This window comes from Myxocyprinus asiaticus, chromosome 12, assembly GCF_019703515.2.
Source record: "Myxocyprinus asiaticus isolate MX2 ecotype Aquarium Trade chromosome 12, UBuf_Myxa_2, whole genome shotgun sequence".
NCBI classification, from domain to species: Eukaryota; Metazoa; Chordata; class Actinopteri; order Cypriniformes; family Catostomidae; genus Myxocyprinus; species Myxocyprinus asiaticus.
In genome coordinates this window covers 8,015,522-8,038,399 of record NC_059355.1, presented here as the reverse complement: position 1 = coordinate 8,038,399, position 22,878 = coordinate 8,015,522, and the positions used below count along the sequence as shown (strand labels likewise).

Sequence of the window (22,878 nt, the reverse complement as noted above, 5' to 3'; positions counted from 1 at the left end):
ACACAAAAGATGATGTCAGACAGAATGTTAGTCTCAGTCACCATTCACTTCCATTGTATGGGAAAAAGACTGAAAGTGAATGGTGACTGAGGCTGTCATTCTGCTTAACATCTCCTTTGGTGTTCCACAGAAGAAAGAAAGGCATATGGGTTTGGAACAACATGAGGGTGAGTAAATGATGGCAGAAATGTCATTTTAGGTGAACTATCCCTTTAAAGACATTTGTTTTTGTTTGATGCAGGAATGCCGGACAAAGATAACCTCAGCAACGACCCCCTCAATTTTATGTCAAAAAACCTGAACAAGGTACGAAAGTCCATCGTTAATGTCTGTTTAGACTTACCCACCTACAGTAATTACAGCTGATATAAAAAACAGGATACAGAACTTATTACATGATTAGGTAGATTTGACAGTTTAGTGTTTCATACAAAAGAACTTTAAACATTTTAATTTAATGTAATTTTTAAATGTTTGATTTTCATCTGAATTCATCACCATTTTATTTAAAGGGTTATTAAGAATAAAAATCAAATACTTCTACATTTTATTCTTAGTGAAATAAAATCATGTTTTCACCGTCTCTTTTTTTATTTTTTTTATTTAAAACAGCATCTGCTGAAAGAAGCTCTTTTATGTAATTTACCCTAGCAAATTGATTGTAGGCAAGTGTATCACAATGAATATGTGTGTGTGTGTCTCTGTCTCTCTGTCTTCCGTCTAACTTCCGTCTCTCTGTTTTTTCTGCTTTAGGTCCCATCAGAAAAGATTTTAAGGGCAGAAAAAGTCTTGCGTAACGCTATACTGGCCAGAGCGCCCCACATGATCAGAGATAGAAAGTATCATCTGAAAACCTACAGGTGTGTGTGTGTTTATGTGGAAATTCTTACAAATGCAAATTATATTTATATAAAATAATATTCACATCATTTGCAAGATTCATTTTTACAATAGGACAGTGGCGTCCAAAAGTCTGAGACCACTATAGTGATAACGGTTCTGTCTTTAATAATAAAAAAATAAAAAAATAATACAAATCTCATTAGAAAAATACTGTCAGCAGGACAATTCAAAATATATATTTGTTTTTGTTTTTTAAATGAAAAAAATCCCAGCTTTTTAATGTGGTTTCAGACTTTTGGATGCCACAGTGTATGTGTAGCATTTGCAGAACACACACTGTATGTGCACAGCATGATCTGTATGTGTTTACAGGCAGTGTTGTGTCGGCACAGAGCTGGTCGACTGGCTGCTTCAGCAGAGTTCATGTGTTCACAGTCGAGGTCATGCTGTGGGAATGTGGCAGGTGCTCTTGGAGGAAGGAGTCTTAAACCACGGTACACAGATACACCTGAACCACTCACTATAGTGGCAGCTACAGTATGTAAAAAATTAAAGGGGTCATATCATAAGAACTACATTTTCATTGAATTTTCAACGGCCATTTACATAGAAATCTTGAAAATTCTGTCATAATTTCCTCACCCACATGTTGTTCCAAACCGGTATGACTTACTTTCTTCCATGGAACACAAAAATATATTTTAGGCAGAATGTTAGTGTAACCAGGTTCGTTGTAGTGTGGCTTGAACAATACACGTAGACTTTAATGTTCAACTTAAACAACATACACCTTTGCTTTTCAGCAGAACACTGACACGCTGACACGCAGACACACAAACACAGCTCCATGTGTCTCTCTCTCTCCCTCTCTGGCGTCCCCGGCTGCTCCTTATCTCTCTCTCCTGCTGTTTGGGGCAACTCAGTGCCAGGCATGCACCCTCACGGCCCAGCCACGCCCTCCTCCTTGTCACAGTTAGCTTTTTCACTTTCATTGCAATTTTTTGTTCTTTAATGATTGTGAATGGTGACTGTGGCTAACATTCTGCCTTACATCTTTTGTGTTCTACTGAAGAAAGAAAGTCATACAGGTTTGGAACAACATTATGATGAGTAAATGATGACATCATTTTCATTTCTGGATGATGGAATAGCAGAAAATTATTATGAATAACTAAATTACAACTGTAATTGGTTTAAAAAGTCTTGAGGGGGAAAAAAATGAAATTATTCCTCAAAATGATCAAATACCTCACACTGCACCAAATCAAGTGCTGTATTTCATCTCTAATCTGTTGTTTCTTTCCCGTTGCATCAACAGTCGACCATGAGCTAAACTTTCAGGATAAGTACCTCTTTTACCGTTTCCTTGATGATGAGGAGGAGGATGCGGTGTTGCCTAGCGATGATGAGAAACGAGAGGCAGAGGAAGAACTGCAGGAGACCCTGCTCTTCCTCTCTCAGATTGGCCCTGACGCACACATTCGAATGATCCTCAGGAAACCGTGAGTGAACAAGAGCGCCCCCTGCATTTTCTCAGATTTATTTGAAATTTGTATTTAAGGGATAGTTCATCCAAAAATAAAAATTCTGTGATTATTTACTCACCCTCAGGTCATTTCAAATCCGTATGACTTTCTTTCTTATGCGGAACACAAAAGAAGATGTTTTAATGAATATACTGGTTTATCTTTTCAATATAATTGGAGTTGATAGAGACTCACTTTAAAGCATTAAAAAGGATTGAAAAAGTATCAGTAAAGTAGTCCATGAGAAGGCAAATGATCAGATCTGTTTCTCACCTACATCTATCATATCGCTTCTGAAGACATGGATTTAATCACTGGAGTCTTACAGATTACTTTTATGCTGTATTTATGTGCTTCATGGAGCTTCAAAGTTTTGGTCACCATTCACTTGCATTGTACGGACCTACAGAGCTAAGAAATTCTTCTAAAAATCTTTGTGTTCAGCAGAATAAAGAAATAGTTTTTGGGGTGAACTATCCCTTTAAGAAGACAGAAGAAATGTAATGGTATAAATAACAGCAGAATGTTTATTTTTCGGTGAACTAATCCCTTAATTTTGTACTGTCCCATTTGGAAAGGTGCATTTGATACTGTACAACATAATTACAAGATGTGTTTATTTTTCTATGTGATAGGATTGATAAAAGTATAGACCTCTTAGTCCATTTTTGCCTTCCAACTTTTTCCTCCTCTTCTTTCTTTGTCTCTTTGTCCCTCACTCGGTCTTCAGGCCAGGTCAAAGAACGGCTGAAGATCTGGAGATCATTTATGATGAGCTGCTGCATATCAAAGCTCTCTCTCATCTCTCGAACACTGTAAGCATGCAGACCTCTATTGCACTCTATATTCATATTGATCCTGTATGTTTTCAGTTCTGCAGATGCATAAAGTTCATCATTTGATATCAGCACTGGAATAATACAAACCTGTAACATGAGCTGTGGTTGTGCTGCCCCCTGCAGGTGAAGAGGGAGCTTGCTGGTGTCCTTGTCTTTGAGTCACATGCCAAGGCAGGCACTGTCTGTAGGTTTGAATGTCTATTTACTGCTTCAGAGTATGTTATAAAGTTTACAAATGTGGATTATTAAAGTTTATTGAAAGATATATGATTATAGAGAGATTATACACCAGTGTATCAGTCTTGTATATGAGTATTTAATATTTATTTGATTACAGTGTGAAGATAATATTTTTATAAAATATGTATATAATTAATATAAATAATAAGTATAATAATTATTCTTATATACTTGTCCTGTTGTAATCCGCTTAGTCATGTTCTGTGCATGATTGCTTTCTGTATTTCAGTGTTTAATCAAGGAGAGGAAGGCACCTCTTGGTACATTATCCAGAAGGGATCTGTTAATGTTGTTATCTATGGCAAGGTGATGTCAGCACTCATGAAGGACTGAATTGAAATGGGCTTTTCACACTTGAAAGTTTAACCCTGGGTTATCTTGTTCCATGTTTCACACTGTTCTTACTTGATGCTGGGTTAGTAATTCATACTGTACACTGAAAAAAAACATGCCAACCCAAGATTTCACTGTGGTCTTTCTATTCTAAAACTTTGCCTGATGGTGTGGGGGGGGGGGGCTAGAGGGAGCATTGCCCCCTGCCCAAATCTTCTGATGCCCCCCAGTCCAAGGGGGACCAACCCAAGCGAAATTATCATGAATGTCCAACAAAGAGATAAACAGCTGCCCACCCTAAAGACCATATATCACATAATACTACCTCCCCTTGTTTCAGGGTTGTTATTGTGCCATAAGACTGATGCCTCTGATCCTGTCTATTTGTAGGGTGTGGTGTGCACGCTGCATGAAGGAGATGATTTTGGCAAACTGGCCCTGGTGAACGACGCCCCCCGCGCTGCCTCTATCGTCCTGAGAGAGGACAACTGCCACTTCCTGAGAGTGGACAAAGAGGATTTCAACCGTATACTCAGGGTATAGACACACAATGTTGGAACATACAAACACTAATGAAAGAAAAAAATGTAATTTTAAAGTAGATATAGGTGGCAAAACATAATGCCATGTTTCTTGATCACATGCAATTTTACTTGTGCATACTGCATGTGTGTGTATGTGTGTGTTTGTTTGTGTAGGATGTTGAAGCAAACACGGTACGTCTAAAGGAGCATGAGCAGGATGTTCTGGTGCTTCAGAAGAGTCTTCGGCCCTCCAGCCATGGAAACATCCCAGCCCACTTCAAGTATCTAATCAAATCCATATAACTTAATTTATCCATAAATGTTTTTATCATCAATAATAAATCCATCCTTCTATCCTTGCATTCTTCCATGAGAGTAATTTTCCTGTGTCTGTGTTTGCTGGAAAGGTACACTGTGATGTCAGGAACCCCAGAGAAGATTCTGGAGCATCTGCTGGAGACAGTGCGGCTGGACATTCATTTCTCTGATCCAGGTACTGCACCTATAACCATTAATTCCCATAAACTCATTAATGAAAGTTACGATTTGATTAATCTGACGAAACGTCTTAATCATACTCTCAATAATTGAAATAAATGTCTTATTTATTTCCACAGATCCAGCTCTGGATGACTTTGTGCTTATGCACTCTGTGTTCATGCCCAACAGCCAGCTGTGCCCTGCCCTCCTGGCCCAATATCCTGCAATCAATCAATCAATCAATCAATCAATCAATCAATCAATCTATATATATATATATATATATATATATATATATATATATATATATGTCTATCTATCTATCTATCTATCTGTCTATCTACAACTGTGCTCAAAGTTTGCATACCCTGGCTGAAATTTTGGCATTGATTTTGAAAATATGACTGATCATGCAAAAAAGCTTTTAAGGATAGTGATCATATGAAGCCATTTATTATTACATAGTTTTTTGGCTCCTTTTTAAATCATAATGATAATAGAAATCACCCAAATTGCCCTGGGGGCAGTGGTGGCTCAGCGGTTAAGGCTCTGGGTTACTGATCAGAAGGTTGGGGATTCAAGCCCCGGCACCGCCAAGATGCCACTGTTGGGCCCTTGAGCAAGGCCCTTGACCCTATCTGCTCCAGGGGCACCATATCATGGCTGACCCTGCACTCTGACCCCAGCTTAGCTGGGATATGTAAAAAAAAGAATTTCACTGTATATGTGCTAATGTATAATGTGCGATAAATAAATATAATTATAAATTATGATCAAAAGTTAACATACCCTTGAATGTTTGGCCTTGGTACTGACACACACAGGCTTAAATGGCAATTAAAGGTTAATTTCCCACACCTGTGGCTTTTTTAAATTGCAATTAGTATCTGTGTATAAATAGTCAATGAGTTTGTTAGCTCTCACGTGGATGCACTGAGCAGACTAGATACTGAGCCATGGGGAGCAGAAAAGAACTGTCAAAAGACCTGCGTAACAAGGTAATGGAACTTTATAAAGATGGAAAAGCATATAAAAAGATATCCAAAGCCTTGAAAATGCCAGTCAGTACTGTTCAATCACTTATTAAGAAGTGGAAAATTCGGGGATCTCTTGATACCAAGCCACGGTCAGGTAGACCAAGAAAGATTTCAGCCACAACTGCCAGAAGAATTGTTCGGGATACAAAGAAAAGCCCACAAGTAAACTCAGGAGAAATACAGGCTGCTCTGGAAAAAGATGGCGTGGTTGTTTCAAGGAGCACAATACGATGATACTTGAACAAAAATGAGCTGCATGGTCGAGTTGCCAGAAAGAAGCCTTTACTGCGCCAATGCCACAAAAAAGCCCGGTTACAATATGCCCGACAACACCTTGACATGCCTCACAGCTGATGAGACCAAAATAGAGCTTTATGGTCACAACCATAAGCGTTGTGTTTGAAGAGGGGTCAACAAGTCCTATAGTGAAAAGAATACTATCCCCACTGTAAAGCATGTTGGTGGCTCACTGATGTTTTGGGGGTGTGTGAGCTCTAAAGGCACAGGGAATCTTGTGAAAATTGATGGCAAGATGAATGCAGCGTGTTATCAGAAAATACTGGCAGACAATTTGCATTCTTCTGCACGAAAGCTGCGCATGGGACACTCTTGGAATTTCCAGCACGACAATGACCCTAAGCACAAGGCCAAGTTGACCCTCCAGTGGTTACAGCAGAAAAAGGTGAAGGTTCTGGAGTGGTCATCACAGTCTCCTGACCTTAATATCATCGAGCCACTCTGGGGAGATCTCAAACGTGCGGGTCATGCAAGATGACCAAAGACTTTGCATGACCTGGAGGCATTTTGCCAAGACGAATGGGCAGCTATACCACCTGCAAGAATTTGGGGCCTCATAGACAACTATTACAAAAGACTGCATGCTGTCATTGATGCTATAGGAGGCTTAATTCACAGTATTATGAACTAAAGGTGTGCAGACTTTTGAACAGGGGTCATTTCATTTTTTTCTTTGTTGCCATGTTTTGTTTTATGATTGTGCCATTCTGTAATAACCTACAGTTGAATATGAATCCCATAAGAAATAAAAGAAATGTGTTTTGCCTGCTCACTCATGTACATATATTACCAATTCTCCAAGGGTATGCAAACTTTTGAGCACAACTGTATCTATCTGTCTATCTATCTATCTATCTGTCTTTCTGTCTGTCTGTCCATCCATCCATTAATCCGTCCATCGGTTGGTCTGTCGTCCATCCTTCAATTTATCTGTCCATCCGTCCCTCCGTCTGTCCATTCATCCATCTGTCCATCTATCCGTCCATCCATCTATCCATCTATCTATCCCTCCATCCATCCATCTATCCATCCATCTTCTGTCCGTACATCTATCTATCTATCTATCTATCTGTCTGTCTGTCTATCTATCTGTATATCTGTCTATTTATCTCTCCGTCCGTCCATCCGTCCATCCATCTATCCATCTATCTATCCCTCCATCCATCTGTCTGTCCATCCATCTTTTGTCTGTACATCCATCTATCTATCTATCTATCTATCTACCTATCTGTCTGTCTGTCTATCTGTCTATCCATCTATTTATCTCTCCGTCCATCCATCCATCCATCCCTCTGCCAGTTTCTTTTCTCCTAGTTTTTCCCTAATTGTAGTAACAGCACAGGTGTGTATTTTGTAAGTATGTTTATAGTCCTTAGCATGTGTGCACCTACCACTCTCAGGCATCTCAGGGCTCTGAACAGGAGCGTCTAGACTACACTGTTGCCAGCAAGAGACGGGTGCTCAGTCTGGCTCTGCGCTGGGCCGCCCTGCAGGCCCACCATCTGCTGGAGGATGACACGGCACTCAGCTTTCTGGAGGTTACAAACACACACATGCTGGCACACACTCGCCTACCCCCTGTCTGCACGGAGACATGGCAGTCAGATTATAGACACAAGTCAAAACACTATTAACATGATTCTGTTTCTGTGTGTGTTGATTTGTGTGCAGGAGCTGCACGGGTTTGTGTCTAATGACGCAAGGGTTTTGCGTTCACTGAAGGATCTACTGCCAGAACTGGAGAGAATCGTCAAGCAGTAGTAGGTTTTTAATGATTTGTGTGTGTCCATTGTGGGCAATTATTAGTTCCATTATGTAAATGAGTCATGTAATGTTACAGGTCCACATTTATACTTTTCCATTATCTCTATCTCAGTCCAGATGATGCACGGACCTCGCAAAAAAAGGTAGTGCAACTCTGCTTCCTAACCAGCATTTTAAGATTATATTTACAGATCGAAATCTGTAGTCTATATCATGTGTATTGTTAAAAAATAACCCATCAATATCTGATTGCTTTAAGCAGAGTTCATATGCATTTGGTAATATTTCAGTCAGTATCTATGAATGTTTTTCTTTGTGATCTCTCAGCATAAAGTTCTCCTGCGACAGTTCAGCTCTGGAGAGGAGAGGCTTGCGAAAAAGCAGCCAATAAGAAGCTTTGATGACAGTGAGTATCTGGATATGTAAAGTGGGGTCCAAAAGTCCTAGACCACATTGAAAATCTGGATTTTTTTTTTCAACCTGGAAATACAATTTAAACATGATGACAAAAACAATTATGACAAAAAGAAGACTCTCTTAAGATTCTGCACTAAATCTAGGTCTTGTATCAAATGTAAGCAAATCTGTGATATTTACCATGTGAACTCCTTTGTACAAAAGCTCAGATTTGCTTGTTTCCATTGGAGCACACAAGATGCTCTTTGGAATACTCTCAAATCCATGCTGGATAACATGGATCATCAGGTTTTGTGGAGTCCATGCCAGCTCGAGTGCATGCTGTCATTAAAGCAAAATGGTGAAATACCTTATACTAAGACATTTTTACATTCATGTACGCTTTCAATTAATCTTTCTTATACTAATATTATTTGTAATGGAAAAACTCTTTATGTCCTCTCTTCATCTTTGACTTTCTCTCTGTGTGTAGTACTCTTGAAGGTGTATTGCAGTGATCACACCTACACTACTATCCGTGTTGCTGTTCTGGCCACGGGGAGAGAGGTGACCGCAGCTGTAGCAGATAAACTTGGATCCACTGAAGAGCTGCTTCTGATAAACCTCAGCGCATCTGGAAGTGAGCCACACACACATTAGCACTTTCAACTACACACACTGATTTGAGATTTAATTTTAGTTACCCTTGGAGATACAAACAAATACACTCAAAACTTTGTAGATTTTATGTGTTTTGTTGCTATAGCAACATAGTCTTTTTATGCCCGTTTTATGCATTATATAATCCCTCTCCAGATAGCCATCAAACTGAGCCTTTTAAAAACTTTTTGAAGGGCACCATCATAAGTGTAAATCCTATAATAGGTTGAAGTTGATCTAGAATAAATATTAAAAGTAGTAAATAAAGTTTGTTTAATTAAACCTGTTGGTAGGCTTTTTAGGTGTTGATGTTGTACGGCTGCAAAAGGGCTCATGTGATTTGTGATTCTGGATTTTATTTCTCTGCAGAAAAGCAGATTCTAAAGCCCAATGATGTATCAGTGTTCCAGTCCCTGGGAGTGAACGGACGATTGTTTGTCTGTTCCAGAGAACAGCTTGACTCACTGGTGAGATCAAATGTACTGTATTTGTTAGTTATTGTAAGATTTGTGTTAATGTTTTCGAGTGCTTTTATATTCAGAAGTGTCATACCCATTCAAACAGAGAGAGCATATGCCATTACCGGGCCGCAGGGGGGCACTGAACACACACAAAATAGTATTATGGTATTGTTCAACAACACTTGCTTGATCTGCTCAAAATATGCAGTTTTTAAATTTTATTTTTTATTTTTTATACACTTTTTCTCCCAATTTGGAATGCCCAATTCCAACTACTTACTAGGTCCTCGTGGTGACGCAGTTACTCACCTCAATCCGGGTGGCGGAGGACAAGTCTCAGTTGCCTCCACTTCTGACAGTCAGTCTGTGCATCTTATCACGTGGCTCGCTGTGCATGACACCGCGGAGACTCCGCACGTGGAGGCTCATGCTACACTCTGCGATCCACACACAACTTACCACGTGCCCCACTGAGAGCGAGAACCACTAATCACGACCACGAGGAGGTTACCCTATGTGATTCTACCCTCCCTAGCAACCGGGCCAATTTTGGTTGCATAGGATACCTAGCTGGAGTCACTCAGCACACCCTGGATTTGAACTCGCGACTCCAGGGGTGGTAGTCAGCGTCAATACTCGCTGAGCTACCCAGGCCCCCCAAAATATGTCGTTTTAAAGCTTAGACTCTTGTCTTTACAATGAATATAGCTGATCTGACCAATTATAAAATGCTGATTTTAAATTTGCTGACAAATAAGAACTGTTCCAATTTCATAATAATCGATTTCCCATTTTCATAGCCATGTGTTATATATCATTGGAAAGGTCTTCATTAGTAGATTACAATGAGCAAATTTGTTTACTCAGAGATTAAACTACAGTGAGTATTAGTGTGTGACATACACATGTATAATAAACAGATAAACAGAGTTTTCCTCACATTTTGTTTTATTACATTATGAAAAATAAATAAGATATAGAAAATGGCATATCGCAACTTACAGCAGACGAATCTGAATCAAACAAGTCCACACTCAATGTAAAATGATGTGTAGATCCTGTAATATACCTCAATATACCTCAAAGTGTCATGACAAGCTATGGTGGCTAATCGCTAATGAGATCTCTATAGCAACTGTTTCTGTAGGATCAACTCGCTGAATCACGATCCTTTGTGTCATAGATGTGTTTGATCATCATTATTGAATGTCTAGAATGTTAGAATCTATATTTAGAAAGAGGCAAATCCCACATGGTTGAGCAGAACCATAGCGCACAAACTGACTGCGCACAAGAGGGCAGTCAACGCACATTTTTTGGAGCAATAGAATAAAGATAATATGAATTGATTTTTATTATTTGGGACATATTTTTATATAAGTTTATATAAGTTTTTTTTTAACTCCCAATTTGGAATGTCCAATTCCCAGTGCGCTCTTAAGTCCTTGTGGTGGCGTAGTGACTCGCCTCAATCCGGGTGACGGAGGACGAATCTCAGCTGCCTCCACGTCTGAGACCATCAATCTGTGCATCTTATCACATGACTTGTTGAGTGCATTACCATGGAGACATAGCGCATGTGGAGGCTTCACGCCATCCACCGCGGCATCCTCGCACAACTCACCACGTGCCCCACCAAGAGCGAACCACATTATAGTGATCACGAGGAGGTTACCCGTGTGACTCTACCCTCCCTAGCAACCGGGCCAATTTTGTTGCTTAGGAGACCTGGCTGGAGTCATTCAGCACGTCCTTGGATTCGAACTAGCGAACTCCAGGGGTGGTAGCCAGTGTCTTTACCACTGAGCTACCCAGGCCCCTCGTTTTTATATAAGTTTAAGTATTTTTATATATATATATATATATATATCTTTTTTTAGATGTTTTCATTCATAGTTTTCAGGTATTCCTTTTAAATTTTCAATAAAATCTAGAATACTTGCTTGGAGAGGTTATTGGACACATAGGGTAATGAAAGGCCAATAGAGTTACAAATACTGTAATTTTTGAGTCCTCTGTAGTATTAACACAACATTTTTGCCAGTTACATGGCAGAATGCTTGACATGTAGGGAACAACACAAAAGTTTTTTTTCTGACTTCTCTTATTTGCATCCTATGATATATTATGTCAAAAAAAAAAAATCTACTTTTTGGCAACTATTATTTGGTGTGTTTTCTCCGCATTGTCTAAAACTTTCTGTTTGCCCTTTAAAAGGTCATTCTTTTAAAAATGCCTTCAGGGTGTAAGGGGTTAAACTCATATAAGCAAAGAGATGTGCTGTCTCATCTAGGACACCAACTGAGCCAGCACTGCTGAAAAAAATTGGTTACACCCCTCCTTATGTTTCAGTATTGACTCTGTGTTTGTATGTGTGTGAAGAATCCTCTTCCCGAGCAGGAAGGTCCCACTACAGGGTCAATGTCCAGTTTCGAGCTGATGAGCTCTAAGGATCTGGCCTTCCAGATGACCCAGTACGACTGGGAGCTATTCAGCTGTGTGCATGAGGTAAAGATGCTCACACATTTATATACACAAACCAAAGAGGTTTTGAATGCAGAATTCTACTTGACTGTGTGTGTGTGTGTGTGTGTGTGTGTGTGTGTTTGTATGCAGTATGAGCTGGTGTATAATACTTTTGGGCGCCAGGCGTACAGACGCTCCACAGCAAATCTAGAGTTGTTCCTGAGACGCTTTAATCAGGTTCAGCTGTGGGTGGTCACTGAGGTCTGTCTGTGTGGAACGCTCAGCAAACGAGTCCAGCTGCTCAAGAAGTTCATCAAGATTGCCGCCCAGTGAGTTCTCAATTTCAAATACAAACTAACCAAAATGTTGTATTGTCATGTTTTGAGACTTGAAAAACACTCCATTGGTTTTGTGCATTTTTCCCTCAGTTGTAGGGAGTTTAAGAATCTGAACTCTTTCTTCGCCATTATCATGGGCATGTGCAACCCAGCCGTGAGCAGACTCAGCCAAACATGGGAGGTCAGTGCTGTGCATGGTTCAATGACAATGTAATCTTTGTATTCTTGGCTGTTTCATTCATTTCTGAAAAGTTATATCAAAATTCATTCTGATTGAGAAATTCAAAACATGTTCATCATACAGAGGTGTGGATTGCATTTTAATGAAGTTTGAAGAATAGATCAATAGATCCTGATGAATAAAAGTCATGTTATTGACCCACACATAGACATTTTGGTAAATATGGATATTGTTAGATCAAGTCTTCCACTAGACCTCTCTCTCTGTCAGAAGATAGTAAAAATATCCAAATATCAGAGTTCCATCTGATATACAAAACCAGTCAACATCAACAGCTTGTTAACTCACTCTTCTACCAGCCCAAGAGTTAGACAGCAGGGAATATAGTATAGAGAATAAGTGAGAGTTTATTGAATAATCTTAGTTGCGTCTTTCTCAATGCTCAGTCTGACTTCGTCTGACTAGCAGAAGTTCAACAAGTGTTATTATACCAAGCTAAAGACAATGGAAAATTACTGCTTCACAACATTGTCCCGTGACCCGTTAAGACCTTGAAAGGAGACAGCTCTTTATCATTAACTTGTGAAGACAATACAGCACACAACATAAGATTAAACAGAAATAATAATGCTTAGCAAGAGCAAGAAACAATAAAAAAGGAAAGTAATAAGTAAAAATGAATATATCAAATAAATAGAAAGAAATTGGTAGATATTAAAGAAAATAATATGAAAGAAAATAAAAGGAACAATGTAAATCAAGTACAACACTGTTGTATGGTTGCTCTCTTGAAGTAACACACAAATAGGTTGCATTTAAAAACTCAAATTAGAACATTAGATTCTTTAATATTGATGTATGATTATACTTGAGCACAATTTGTTCTCCCTTGTTTTTAGAAACTGCCAAGTAAATTTAAGAAGTTCTACGCAGAGTTTGAGAGTTTACTAGTAAGTCTATTTCAAACATTTTGAATTGCTTATAAAGGAACATATTTATTTCTTAGATGTTTTTTTCCCTAGAAAGACATATTTACTGTCATTGAGACTTTCATTGCTCATTAAACTATAACTTTTCTGTTGCATTTAGGATCCATCCAGGAATCACCGTTCTTACCGCCTCACTGTGGCTAAGATGGAGCCGCCAATCATTCCCTTTATGCCCCTCCTCATTAAAGGTGTGGGTGTGGCCTTTTCTGAATTTTCTCAATCACTGGTTGACACAAACATTAAAGGGATAGTTCACCCCAAAATGAAAATTCTCTCATCATTTACTCTCCCTCATGCCATCACAGATGTGTATGACTTTCTTTCTTTTTAGACAAATATCTCAGTTCTATAGGTCCATTCAATGCAAGTGAATACAAACTTTGAAGCTCCAAAAAGCACCTTTTCACACATGAGTTTCTCCTGTACTGACAGATTTCCCAGAGTGAGTTATTTAATGCATGCTGTAATTAAAATAAATCTTACCTTACACTTCACAGCAGATGCACTGAAGGTCAGATTATATTTGATCAAACATATAATGTTGTATGTAGATGGGTGGCAGAGGATGAATTTCAGTTGCCTCCACATCTGAGACCGTCAGTCTGCGCATCTTATCACGTGGCTTGTTGAGCACGTTACCGCAGAGACCTAGAGTGTAGTGTCGAGGCTCACGCTATTCTCCGCAGCATCCACGCACAACTCACCACGTGCCCCACCAAGAGCGAGAACCATATTATAGCGAGGACGAGGAGGTTAACCCAGTGGGACTCTACCCACCCTAGCAACCGGGCCAGTTGGTTGCTTAGGAAGCCTGACTGGAGTCACTCAGCACATCCTGGATTCGAACTTGCGACTCCAGGTGTGGTAGTCAGCGTCTTTACTTGCTGAGCTACCCAGGCCCCCGTTTTTAGATGTTTATAATGATGATTATGATTAATAAGATGCGATCGCGAATGTACTTGCCGTCTATGTGCACCACCATATTTTAGTTGCAATGCAAGATGGGATTCTGAGTTTGTATCGTCATGAGCGCAGCCTAGTGTAAACACACAGGCTTGATCGTATGTGCGAAAGGGTTAAAGGCAGCATAAAAGAAGTCCATACGACTTGTGTGGTTAAATCCATGACTTCTGAAGTGATATGACATGTGTGGGTGAGAAACAAATCAATATTTAAGTTCTTTTTTTACTAAAAATCTACACTTTCACTTTCTCATTCTTTTGTTTTTGGTGACTTGCATTCTTTGTGCACATCGCCACCTACAGGGCAGGGAGGAGAAATATTGATCTGTTTTTATCCCACAGTTATCAGATTGCTTCAGAAGACATGGATTAAACCATTGGAGATGTATGGATTACTTTTATGCAGACTTTATGTCCTTTTTTAGTTCAAAGTTCTGGCCACCATTCACTTGCATTGAATGGACCAACAGAGCTGAGAAATTCTTCTAAAAATCTTCATTTGTGTTCTGCAGAAGAAAGAAAGTCATACACATCTGGGATGGCATGAGGGTGAGTAAATGAGAGAATTTTCATTTTTGGGTGAACTATCCCTTAAAGTCAAATTGGAATGATAAGAATACTGTATCTAAATTTTACATATAAGGGCGTCTTAAATAACACATCTAACTTCTGTTCTGCAGCACAAAAAACTCTTGTTTCTTTTCTTTTTAGACATGACATTCACTCATGAGGGGAACAAGACCTTCATTGATGGACTGGTGAACTTTGAGAAGATGGTGAGTGTTTTACCATTTATCTGTGACCACTAATCTGCACAGAAGTGTTGGAATTGGAACTATCTGACAGACGAGACAATTTGTTGTTTATGTATATTTTTCTTGATTTTCCTCAGCGACTGATTGCTAACACAGTCCGGGCAGTGAGGCACTGCAGGAGTCAGCCCTTCAGTGAGTCACCTACATACAAATGCTCTGTCGGGTCTCCCTATACGCATATTATGCAATCTGCGTAGGGTACCAACTCCCCAGGGGGGAACCAGGAACTCCACTGGCTGCCTTTACTCGCACGTTATACGTTATTCAAGGACCCAGTAGCAGTTGCGGAACACAGTCAATTGTCTCACACTCGCACCGCACCTCGTAACTTTTGACCACCCAAATCACCCCCACCCCACCCCACCCCACCCCCGATCCATGAGCTCTGCATAGGGCATCAATTCAAATCATTCACAAGAATTGTATAAATGTGTGGGGTGCAGACCAAACCAAAGGAAATTATGTAAACATGTTTGTGAGGTGTATAGGCACAAAGAAAGAACACTTACATTACTGTACTTAAGCACATTTTACTCCACTTTTACTTCACTACATTTTGAATAGAAAATGAAAACTTTTCCAGACCGTTTAGTTACTGTTCTACATTTACATACTATTTAATTACAACAACTTCAGCAGTGGTGTCTCAGGGTCATAATTTCTGGTGGGGCACAAACAATCACTAAACCCGATTTTTACAGATTTTTGAAACATTGACGGATAATTCCAAATGCTATCTGTCAAACTGACATAAAAAGGAAACAAGAAAAACATTTTAACCTAGTGTATCAGTTTTGACTTTACTCTGTTTCTCACATTCCCGCTGTATGTGTGTGCCCTGTTTATTCCCTGGTATTACAATGCATTAAGAAGCGTATTAACAGGCACCATCAACATTAACACCTGTTTTTATGTGTCTCTTTTGTGTTTGGATTTTGAGTAGAGGCCTAGAGGGTCTCTGATTTCATGACTGCATACATCAATGCATGATAATAAAGCTAAAAATCCATAATAACAAAAAGAAAGTGCGAAAAAAGCGGCGCATCATTACAGCCAATTATACAGCAATCAGAGCAGAATTGTTAGTTATTAGTAACTGTATTAACTGAGCTTCAGAGATGTGCTTCTCATGTGGCACTTTATGTTCAAATCAGGGACAATGACAAAGTTCTGTAAACTTGTGCATGTGTGTATGCGCTTTAACCGGCAAAGTTTAAAAACCTTGTTTTAGCGCAGCGGTTGATTGACAGGTAGAACCTTCACCCTAGAACGTTCCCTAGAACTCCTTGGTTTCACCACACTTAAGCATGTTGTGTCAAAAAATCTATCATATAAGCCTACTGCCATGAATATGCCAATAGAATGGATGCTACACCCCTGAATGAAGCTCTAGTACAAGTATGAATGATAAAAATGGATCATGACAGAAATTTTAGAGAGTGACGGATAAAGATTTTTTCTCCAGCTCTCCATTGATTAACACTTGACAAAAAGCAAGCCCTACGCATAGCAAATGAAAACTAACCCTAAAACTAACCCCAACTCTAACCTTAACCTATATTAAGTACATGTAGTTACTTAATATTACTCAGTACTTTCTTGGGTAAGTATACTGTACAGTAAGTATACTGAAAGTGCACGTACTGTAAAATAAAGTTTTACCAAAATAATGCTGCAAATGCAAACTGTATGCGGCTCAGAGTGATGCCCAATTCGGATTTTTCCGAAGATTTTTTTCTCCCCCTTTTCTCCCCAATTTGGAATGCCCAATTCCCAATGCACTGTAGGTACTCATGGTGGCATAGTGACTTGCCTCAATCCGGGTGGCGGAGGACGAATCTCAGTTGCCTCCGCGTCTGAGACGGTCAACCCACGCATCTTATCACGTGGCTTGTTGAGCGCGTTACCACGGAGACATAGCGCGTGTGGAGGCTTCACGCTATTCTCCGTGGCATCCACACACAACTCACCACGTGCCCCACTGAGAGCGAACCACATTATAGCAACCACGAGGAGGTTACCCCATGTGACTCTACCCTCCCTAGCAACCAGGCCAATTTGGTTGCTTAGGAGACCTGGCTGGAGTCACTCAGCACGCCCTGGATTCGAACTCGCGACTCCAGGGGGGGGGTAGTCAGCATATATACTTGCTGAGCTACCCAGGCCCCTACTGATTTGCAAATTTATAGTTTGAATCGAATCATGTGATCAATTCGATCTGTCATATTGGTTCAAAAAATAGTCTAAACTATTTTTTATGGGAATCATGAATCTGAATCTGAATCAAAATCACAAAGGGAACCCTGGACAACATGTGCTATGTCTCCACAGGGGAATCTATAGAAAAGATTGAATTGTTGAAATCAGATTTTTGGAAGTGCGCTTTTTGGAAACGGTTTTGTACACTGCATATAAAATATTATGGTAACACTTTACAATAAGATCTTATTTGTTAACATTAGTTAATGCATTAGGTATCATCATGAACCAACAATGAACACAATTTCAGCAGCATATATTAATATTGTGTAATGTTCATTTATAAAAATACAATGGACCTTTTTTACAGACTGTAATTACGCATTTCAGCCTTATCTAGCAGTGAAAATCTAGCTAATTTTTTAAATATTTGCCCGTTTTAAATTATTTAGTGTAAATTTATATAACCATGGAATTCGTTTTAAAAAGCGAGTTACCACAGATGCGATGAGGTTTCTAATATACAGGTAGCTGCTTAGAGAATGACAGTAAATTTGCCATCTTCTCTCTTCTGATGGTCATTTGAAAAGTTGTGGAAACGTAATTGTTACGTTTCTCTTTTGATGTTGAAGCAAATGGGTAAGAATAAAGTTATATTTGGCGTAGTCTCCCATTCACTGTTATCGAAGTTTACCCTGCAATCCCAAACGTTCCAAAACCCGGAAGTGTGAAAAGTGTCCATTATTCATTATTAGTTCATGTTAGTTTATAACGCATTAACTAATTATTAACATATACAACTTTTAATTAAAAAAATTTAATAGTATAGAAATTTGAATTAACCAAAGTTTTTGAATCCTGTAAAAGAATGCTGTAATGTAGTTAACAAATGTTAACAAATACAACCTTATTGTAAAGTGTTATCAATATTATACTGTAAAGTACAGTAAGAAAAATGACTTTAAAAATCTAAATTGGGTGCAGTGTGAATAAAAAATAGCTTCATGTTCCTCTAAGGACAATAATTTTTAACCTGTCAGGGTGTTGTGGGAATTATTATTATTAATATATATATATATATATATATATATATATATGATTTTGATTTTTGGGTAGTTTCATTATGGGAGAAAATATGGCAGATTATAAGTCAGTAAGTCACTTACAATGGAAGTGAATGAGGCCAGACCATAAATGCTAAAATACACACCGTTTCAAAAGTATAGACACAATACATAAATACTTAGTGTGATAAAATCTCCATTCTATGTGATTTTAGTGTGATGAAATTGCTTTTATGGTTTACCGATGTTGCGTTGTCATGGCAACAAAGTTGTAACATTGGATATAACTTTATACAAATAAGGTTAGTATGCAATTTTATCTCACTAAAATCATATTAACATGTATAATGTTTACGTTTTGTGTCTGCACTGTTGAAACTGTGTCTATTAAAAGTTTATGGATTGGCCCCATTCACTTCTGTTGCAAGTGCTGGGTCGAAATTAATTTTTGTGGTAATCAACATCATGCCACAAATGCATGCACTTGTATTGAACCTGAAAGATTGATGTGACTAAATGCAATAGCTGACCTAAGCTTTTGTTCTTGAAACATTTTCCCCTTTGACCTCCATCAGGTGCTGAGGCGTCTCCAGCCAGTAAGAATCCACATGAAGTGAGGAATTACGTGCGTCAGTTGTGTGTGATTGACAATCAGAGAACCTTATCACAGCTGTCCTTCAGACTGGAGCCGAAGCGGAGCTAAACACCAATGCTCAATCTTTCTCTCTCTTTTTCTCCCTCTCTTCAAAATACACACTCAGTAAAACTCAATTTGCCTGAGCAGTTGAATGCTGACTGAATGTGCTATCACTGCCAACTGAACTAGGTGTACAAGATGCATTCTCGTGTGTGTGTGTGTGTGTGTGTGTGTGTGTGTGTGTGTGTGTGTGTGTGTGTACATGTTTATACTACATTTTGGGTACCAAATGTCCCCACAAGAATAGTAAAACCTGAGATTACCTACATTGAGGGAAATGTAAAACTGCAAAAAGGTTTCTATGAGGGTTAGGTTTAGGGGTAGGGTTAAGGTTAGGGGATAGAAATTATCGTTAGATCTGTATAAAATCCAAAAATGCATGGAAGTCTATGGAGAGTCCCCACAATGATATAAAAACAGTGTGTGTGTGTGTGCGTGTGCGTGTGCACGTGCGCATGCGTGTGTGTGTGTGAACTACATGTTAATGACTTCTGCTAGTCATAAGATTTGAAGTGTTACTGACCCTTCACTGAGTTTTACAGAATTTTTGGACCATATGTTTAAAACCATCCAAACACACAGAACTTCCATAGAGGATTAGTGAAGGGTCAGTTGGATTTGATATGTGTTTGAGTGTGTGTATGAAAGCAGAATGTAAAGGTGTGCGTCCTTCTATTCAGTCTGTGCTAAGATAATGTGAGGCCCTTCGTCATGTTCATTCTCTTATAGTACAATGTTCTAGAACACTGTAAACCTGCTGCCTGTGCTCAAGTCTGCATTTCTATGATCCTCAAAACATTCTGAACAATCTAAAATAAGAGTTTAGTACAAGTCACATATTATAGATGCAGTACAATACAATACATATGATAACAGTGAAACTATGAACTTGTTACTGACCACAAAAAGTGAATTATTGATGCTCCGTTAAACCCGCAGGCCTCAATGTCTTGTGGTATGTTAAGTCAGTTATAAATGTGATTATTCTGGCTCAAGGACTATTTTTTACCACTCGTTACATTGCCTGCTAGTAACTTACCTCTCGCCATAGCCTGTAGCCTTATTGATGTCATTTTGTATATTAAGTTATATTTGTATATTTTTGGGTTGGACCCATTTTGCTAAGTTATCATAATCGGTCTGAGAAGGCCTTTATTTGTTCTCATCCTGCCTTTTAAAAAGTCAGACACTGTGTGTGTAGGGCAAATGTTTTCTTTTAGGAAAATGTCTACGCCTACCTTGTAAATAGTATTATCTAAATAAATGTGCCATTGAACACTTTCTGTTGGTGTGATTGGACATTTTACTACAAATTTTTCTTGCTCTGTTTTTATTTCCTGTGTCTCCTGTTTCTATTCTGTTTTGTTCCTATCTTTGTGCCATTAATTAACATTATATAATGCTGAACATATCAGTCATTCGTGTACATTCAAATAGGAATATAAATGAAATTTACCAAGTTGTAATTAAATTTCTAACACAGATTTCTTCTATTTTTGTGTATTTTTCATACTAAATTGTTTTTGATTTTCAAACGAGATATAACATAGTAAACCTGAGTAAACACAAAATACAGCAAAAATGTTATCCAACACCTATATCAACCATGTGAAAAACCAACTGCCCCCTTAAACTTAATAGCTGCTTGTGTCACCTTTAATAATTATCTTTATTCATCACACATTAGCACATATAGAGTGAAATTCTTCTTTTTCACATATCCCAGCTAGGCTGGGGTCAGAGTGCAGGGTCAGCCATGATACAGCACCCCTGGAGCAGATAGGGTTGAGCGCCTTGCTCAAGGGCCCAACAGTGGCATCTTGGCAGTGCTGGGGCTTGAACCCCCAATCTTCTGATCAGTAACCCAGAGCCTTAATCGCTGAGCTACCACTGCCCCCTTTGGCAGCAACAACTGCAACCAGATGCTTCCAATAACTGGAGATCAGTCTTTCACAACGCTGTGGTGGAATTTTGGCCCACTCTTCTTTGCAGAACTGTTTTAGTTCAGCCACACTGGAGGCTTTTCGAGCATGAACTGCCCATTTAAGGTCCTGCCACAGCATCTCAATCGGGTTCATGTCAGGACTTTGTCTAGGCCACTCCAAAACTTTAATTTAGCTTCTTTTGAGCCATTCAGAGGTGAACTTACTCCTATGCTTTGGATAATTGTCTTGCTGGATAATCCAGTTGTGCTTGAGCTTCAACTCATGGACTGATGACCGAACATTCTTCTTTAGGATTTTCTGGTAGAGAGCAGAATTCATGTTTCCCTCAATTATTGCAAGTTGCTCTGGCCCTGAAGCAGCAAAGCATCCCCACACCATCACACTACCACCACCACTATGCTTGACCATAGGTATGATGTTCTTTTTGTGGAATGCTGTGTTTGATTTACACCAGATGTAACGGGACCCCTGTCTTCCAAACAGTTCCACTTTCGACTCGTCAGTCCACAGAACATTCTCCAAAAATGTTTGAGGATCATCAAGTCATGTTTCGGCAAAATTCAGATGAGCTTTAATGTTCTTCTGTGTTAGCAGTGGTTTTTGCCTCACCACTCTTCCATGGATGGCATTTTTGGCCAATGTCTTTCTGATAGTGGAGTCATGAACATTCGAGGCCTGCAGTTCCTTGGATGTTGTCCTTGGCTTTTTTGTGACTTCCTGGATGAGTCGTCGCTGTGCTCTTGGAGAAATTTTGGAAGGTCGACCACTTCTGGGAAGGTTCACTACTGTGCCGTGTTTTCTCCATCTGGAGATAATGGCTCTCACTGTGGTTCTTTGGAGTCCCAGAGTCTTTGAAATAGCTTTGTAACCCTTCCCAGATTGATTTATTTCAATCAGGCACCTCATAATTTCTGGAATTTCTTTCAGCCTTGGCATAGTGTACTACTGGGTGAGACCTTTTAGCCAACTTTATGCTGCTGAAAAAGTTCTATTTAGGCATTGATTTGATTGAACAGTGCTGGCAGTAATCAGGCCTGGGTGTGTCTAGTCCAGCTGAACCCCATTATGAATGCAGTTTCATAGATATGGGGATTTATGCTGCTTTCCATTCAAGTCAGATGTGGGATATTTCTAAACAATGCTGCAACACTAGCATTTGTTCTACAGGTGTACGGTTATCAAAAGAGTGTTTAATTTACTGTGTTTTATACACCTGTCTCTGCAAACGTTTGTTAAACAAGCTCTAATATCATGTAATGTAGTAACTTTGACTCATTTATCGAGAGTACTTTATAAAAGTGAATGTTTATCACTTACTTTGTATATCTCCCTGGGTACCGACATGTTTGTGTTACATCAGGCACCTGCATCTCTAAACAATCAGAGTTGAAACTTTCTGCACAACTTTCCCAGTTGGAATTCTGACTTCAAGTTGCATTACATTGCACTTTTCCTACTAGGAAGTTGGAAAATCTGACTTTCCAAGTTGAATGGAATGCAGCATTAATAACTAAAGGGACAAATACATTTTCCACACAGGCCCAGTTGGTATTAGATAGCTTTTTTGCTTCAATTAATAACATTATCATTTAAAAACTGTATTTTGTGTAGATTTTGTTTGAATTTTTGAAACAATTTAGTAGAGTACAACGGGACTAAAGTCACCCCTGGAAATTGTGCATTTTTCTGGTTACAAAATGTATCAAGGTAAATATATACATATATATTTCTTTTTATTGAATATTGATAGAGCAACATAATTTGTGTGAAAAGAAATAATAACGAAAGGTTGTTTCGATTAAAATTCAGTTTTTTAAAAAA

General features: G+C 38.9%; 1 protein-coding gene across 4 annotated transcripts in view; it reads left to right on the top strand.

The window, feature by feature from the left end:
• Window positions 1–20,392, top strand: part of LOC127449171 (rap guanine nucleotide exchange factor 4-like) — a 52,183-nt gene extending 31,791 nt beyond the window's left edge. For 3 of the 4 annotated variants that reach the window (XM_051712409.1, XM_051712411.1, XM_051712410.1), the window contains 25 exons: window positions 242–306; window positions 754–860; window positions 1,216–1,337; window positions 2,162–2,345; window positions 3,100–3,184; window positions 3,332–3,392; window positions 3,678–3,754; window positions 4,172–4,318; window positions 4,480–4,586; window positions 4,713–4,798; window positions 4,923–5,001; window positions 7,507–7,657; window positions 7,791–7,879; window positions 7,996–8,026; window positions 8,211–8,289; window positions 8,773–8,919; window positions 9,309–9,406; window positions 11,783–11,908; window positions 12,017–12,195; window positions 12,295–12,385; window positions 13,285–13,335; window positions 13,475–13,562; window positions 15,048–15,112; window positions 15,229–15,283; window positions 18,990–20,392. In XM_051712409.1, coding sequence (XP_051568369.1) covers window positions 242–306; window positions 754–860; window positions 1,216–1,337; window positions 2,162–2,345; window positions 3,100–3,184; window positions 3,332–3,392; window positions 3,678–3,754; window positions 4,172–4,318; window positions 4,480–4,586; window positions 4,713–4,798; window positions 4,923–5,001; window positions 7,507–7,657; window positions 7,791–7,879; window positions 7,996–8,026; window positions 8,211–8,289; window positions 8,773–8,919; window positions 9,309–9,406; window positions 11,783–11,908; window positions 12,017–12,195; window positions 12,295–12,385; window positions 13,285–13,335; window positions 13,475–13,562; window positions 15,048–15,112; window positions 15,229–15,283; window positions 18,990–19,117 — 2,498 coding nt within the window. In that variant the 3' untranslated portion in view covers window positions 19,118–20,392. Of the gene's footprint in view, window positions 1–241; window positions 307–753; window positions 861–1,215; window positions 1,338–2,161; window positions 2,346–3,099; window positions 3,185–3,241; window positions 3,393–3,677; window positions 3,755–4,171; window positions 4,319–4,479; window positions 4,587–4,712; window positions 4,799–4,922; window positions 5,002–7,506; window positions 7,658–7,790; window positions 7,880–7,995; window positions 8,027–8,210; window positions 8,290–8,772; window positions 8,920–9,308; window positions 9,407–11,782; window positions 11,909–12,016; window positions 12,196–12,294; window positions 12,386–13,284; window positions 13,336–13,474; window positions 13,563–15,047; window positions 15,113–15,228; window positions 15,284–18,989 lie in introns of those variants that run through there. The other variant, XM_051712412.1, reaches the window with a different exon arrangement.
• The last annotated feature ends 2,486 nt before the right edge of the window (window positions 20,393–22,878 follow it).